Source organism: Sinocyclocheilus anshuiensis, unplaced genomic scaffold (assembly GCF_001515605.1).
Source record: "Sinocyclocheilus anshuiensis isolate Anshui unplaced genomic scaffold, SAMN03320099.WGS_v1.1 scaffold1018, whole genome shotgun sequence".
In the NCBI taxonomy this organism is placed as follows: Eukaryota; Metazoa; Chordata; class Actinopteri; order Cypriniformes; family Cyprinidae; genus Sinocyclocheilus; species Sinocyclocheilus anshuiensis.
The window spans coordinates 1,082,257-1,085,444 of record NW_015539893.1 but is presented as its reverse complement, the minus strand read 5'-3'; the positions used below and the strand labels follow the sequence as shown (position 1 = coordinate 1,085,444).

General features: G+C 36.9%; 1 protein-coding gene across 2 annotated transcripts in view; it reads right to left on the bottom strand.

The window, feature by feature from the left end:
• Positions 1 to 1,162: 1,162 nt before the first annotated feature.
• The window catches only part of LOC107685861 (IST1 factor associated with ESCRT-III), an 11,957-nt gene continuing 9,931 nt past the window's right edge, over positions 1,163 to 3,188 (bottom strand). The window contains exons 9-10 of one of the 2 annotated variants that reach the window (XM_016482596.1): positions 2,643 to 2,652; positions 1,163 to 2,552 (exon numbers count right to left, since the gene is read on the bottom strand). In XM_016482596.1, the coding sequence (XP_016338082.1) occupies positions 2,386 to 2,552; positions 2,643 to 2,652 (177 nt within the window). In that variant the 3' untranslated portion in view covers positions 1,163 to 2,385. Of the gene's footprint in view, positions 2,553 to 2,642; positions 2,692 to 3,188 lie in introns of both variants that reach the window. The other variant, XM_016482595.1, reaches the window with a different exon arrangement.

The following is a 3,188-nucleotide window of genomic DNA, read 5'->3' as shown; positions in this document are numbered from 1 at the left end:
TGCGCACTAAACAGAAGGAGCGCAATCGAATAGGAGCGCAATAATATACATATACAAAAAATATAAAAATATACATTTTGCTAAAACATTTGTCTTTGGACATAAAATGTGTCTTTTGTAGAATTTTAAACCTACATATAAAGTGTATTTTAATGATAGCAGTAACTGTAAGTGGACTGAAATGTAAGCTAGTAGGCTACAGTATTAATTACTAAGCTCAAAGTAGTTAATGTGTGTTTCTTATAGCAGTTAAAATGTAGTCATTTTCTTTATTATTTATTTTCATTTTTAATTCAGTGATTTTAACTTTTAATTTAGTTATTTTAATGCTTTAAAGAGCAATTTTAGATTGTAATGTTCTAATGTTTTGCTATCTGTTCTGCAAACTATAAAAGGTACAGCTGTAATAAAACCAGAGAAAGGCTGCATGGCTAGAAACTGTACAAAAAATAAAATAAAAAGTCAAAAATAGTGGTAATATCATTATGGTCCTATTGGTTAGTAGGCTAGAGGAGCTTAGCTTAGCCTGGCATTTAGCCTGCTTTAGACCAGGTTAGTTTCCCAGCATAAGTTGCCACAGTGACTAAGCTTGATCTAGGCCTATGTTAAATTTGCGTTATGGAACCAAATCATTTGACAATGAGTCAGACTAACTGAAATAAGCCTGCCTTATTTGGTTAACTTGTTTTATGAAACAGACCTCGAGGCATTAAAAGTGATCATATTTTCTCCATTGCATATTGCATCGAATTGCATTGTGTTGAATCTAATCACAATCGGATCGCACTGCATCGTAATATGGGTGAATCGTATCGCATCGGTAGCTGCTTCATATGTATCTTTAATGTATCGTATCGTTGGCTATGCATCGAGATGCGTGTCGTATCGGCCTGAGTCATGAGATGCACATCCCTAACCTAGTGATTGTGGAACACTGTAATAGATCATTATTAACTGTATTACGTCACCCTCTAGTGGTTATAAAGTGTAAAAGCCGACAGAGCTCCATTATATTCCGAGTACAGCCAAACCTTTATAAAAAGTGCTGTATTCATTAATGGAAAAACTTGTTACAGCAGTTTAGTACAATTCATGTTGTGGTATGAAAAAATCTTAAGATTTCTTATTCAGTGAATCATTATTTGGGTGAGAAGTAAAAGGGTTATGAGCAAATAGACTTTATTACATGGCATCAGATATGTTTTCAAAGCAAGCTAAAATCAGTATCAAACATACCTAAACATTGCCAGATTTGTATTTGGGTTATATGAGGGAGAAAACACAAATTAGTGTTATAAAGTCAGCCAAAACAATGCTTTCAAAACTTGAGACAATGACACTTTAAACAGTCAGTTCTTACAACAAATACGTAAATGATATATGGTAAAATCCCCCACCAAAGAAAAGAATTAGCATGTAAATACTTATTCAGATGTGGAGTTCATGGTACAAGCTGTCAAGGAAAGTCACATTTCCCAGAGAAAGGTGTGGAACAGCAAGGCCACAGCTTGAGATGTGGAAACTAAGGCAAATTCAGTCCAGAAACGCAGACAAGATTAGAAATAGGAGTGTTATCAACTGTAGACAAATACAAAGCCTTTCCTTTTCAGTCAAATTAAGATGGCTGCTGGGTGAAACTACAACGCCTAACTTCAGGACACAGAGATGGTTTATTAAATGTGAGGCTGAATCTCTTCAATTCGGCGCTCAGGTCACCAGAAACAAGCAACCTTTGGTGTTCATTTGAGAACACCAGAGCACCCCGTCTATATGCATTCTGTCAATAACAAAAAGCTGAGTCACTTTGCACAAACACTGTGATCCACTAACAACCCATGGCATCATACAGTCTTTTGCAGGTTCATAGACATTCAAAAGAGTTCATTGCACAACTCTGGGTGTAAATAATGGCGACAGGTTATACCTGCTTTTTCCTAGAGGAGTCATTCTGATTTGCTGGGGAAAAACTGAAGACATTGCTCTCTAAAAAGGGGGACGTTAACAACCATGACAGAATTATAATCTAATCTTTAATATAAATAATCGATAGATTTCTCAGGTGGTCATACATGGGGCAGAGATTAAACTACAGATTAACTAGTTTTAGCTGTCAGCAAGGCCCTCTAAGCAAAGTGCTCATTCAAAGGGTAGGCGATTTGTCAACAGTCCATGTTATGTACAAGTCTAAAATGAGCGTATACATTTCTGCCACTGCCATTCACAAGTGTCTATACAGCATCCAATCCTTCATTGTGTTAAGTAACAAATATTATATTACACCTCCACCAGAAGACCTGTGAGTAGTGAATATGGACAGGGTACAATGAATCATTCTTGTGTGGCAGCTGAGACAGATGTTCTGACTCCCAGATGTGCTCTCTGTAATTAGGTCTTCTTCTTGAGTTCTTCAAAGCGTCGTGACAGGTCGTCAAAGTCAATGTCGTCAGATGTGTTGGCGTTCGCTCCGAAGGAGGAGGCTGGGAGTGTGTCAGGAACAGATGGAAGTTCAGGAAGGGTAGAGTTATCATAGATCTGAGCAGATGGGGCTGGGCCTGGAGAGAAAACAGAGCTTTTAGAAAGAAAAACATCATAACGCAAGCGATTAAAAAAAGAATTAAATCATATTAGGACAGAGCACATACCTGGGATGACCTGGGAAGGATTAGAGGGTTTGACAGACAACTCATCGATCTTAAAAAACACATGAAAACATGTTAACAACTTCTCATACATGCATACATGGCAACTACTGCAAATAATCAATACTGCTATATTAATACTGTGAAGAGTTAGAATTATGAGCCGTGCACCGTGAGATAGAACAGACCCCCGTAGTGAGTCAATGCAGTGAATATGTAGACACCTGGGGCCTCGTTTATAAAGGTGTGCACAGAACGATCCTAAACGTGAAAGTACAACAATTTTCAAATTGTTCCTACAAAAAAAAATTCTAAAACGTCCATACACAAAGAACTTTAGACATTTGCTAAATGCATCACACTTTTTAAAATCGCAGTTTACCTTCAATTCAAATGCAATATGAACAAGCACATCAACTCAATCTACAGAACACCCACAAATATCCCTATATGGTTCAGAAGACACACATATTGTTTTTTGAAGGAAATTACATACAATTAATGAATTAATTGCAGTGACGCAATTGTCAAAAAGCAGCTGCTTTTTGT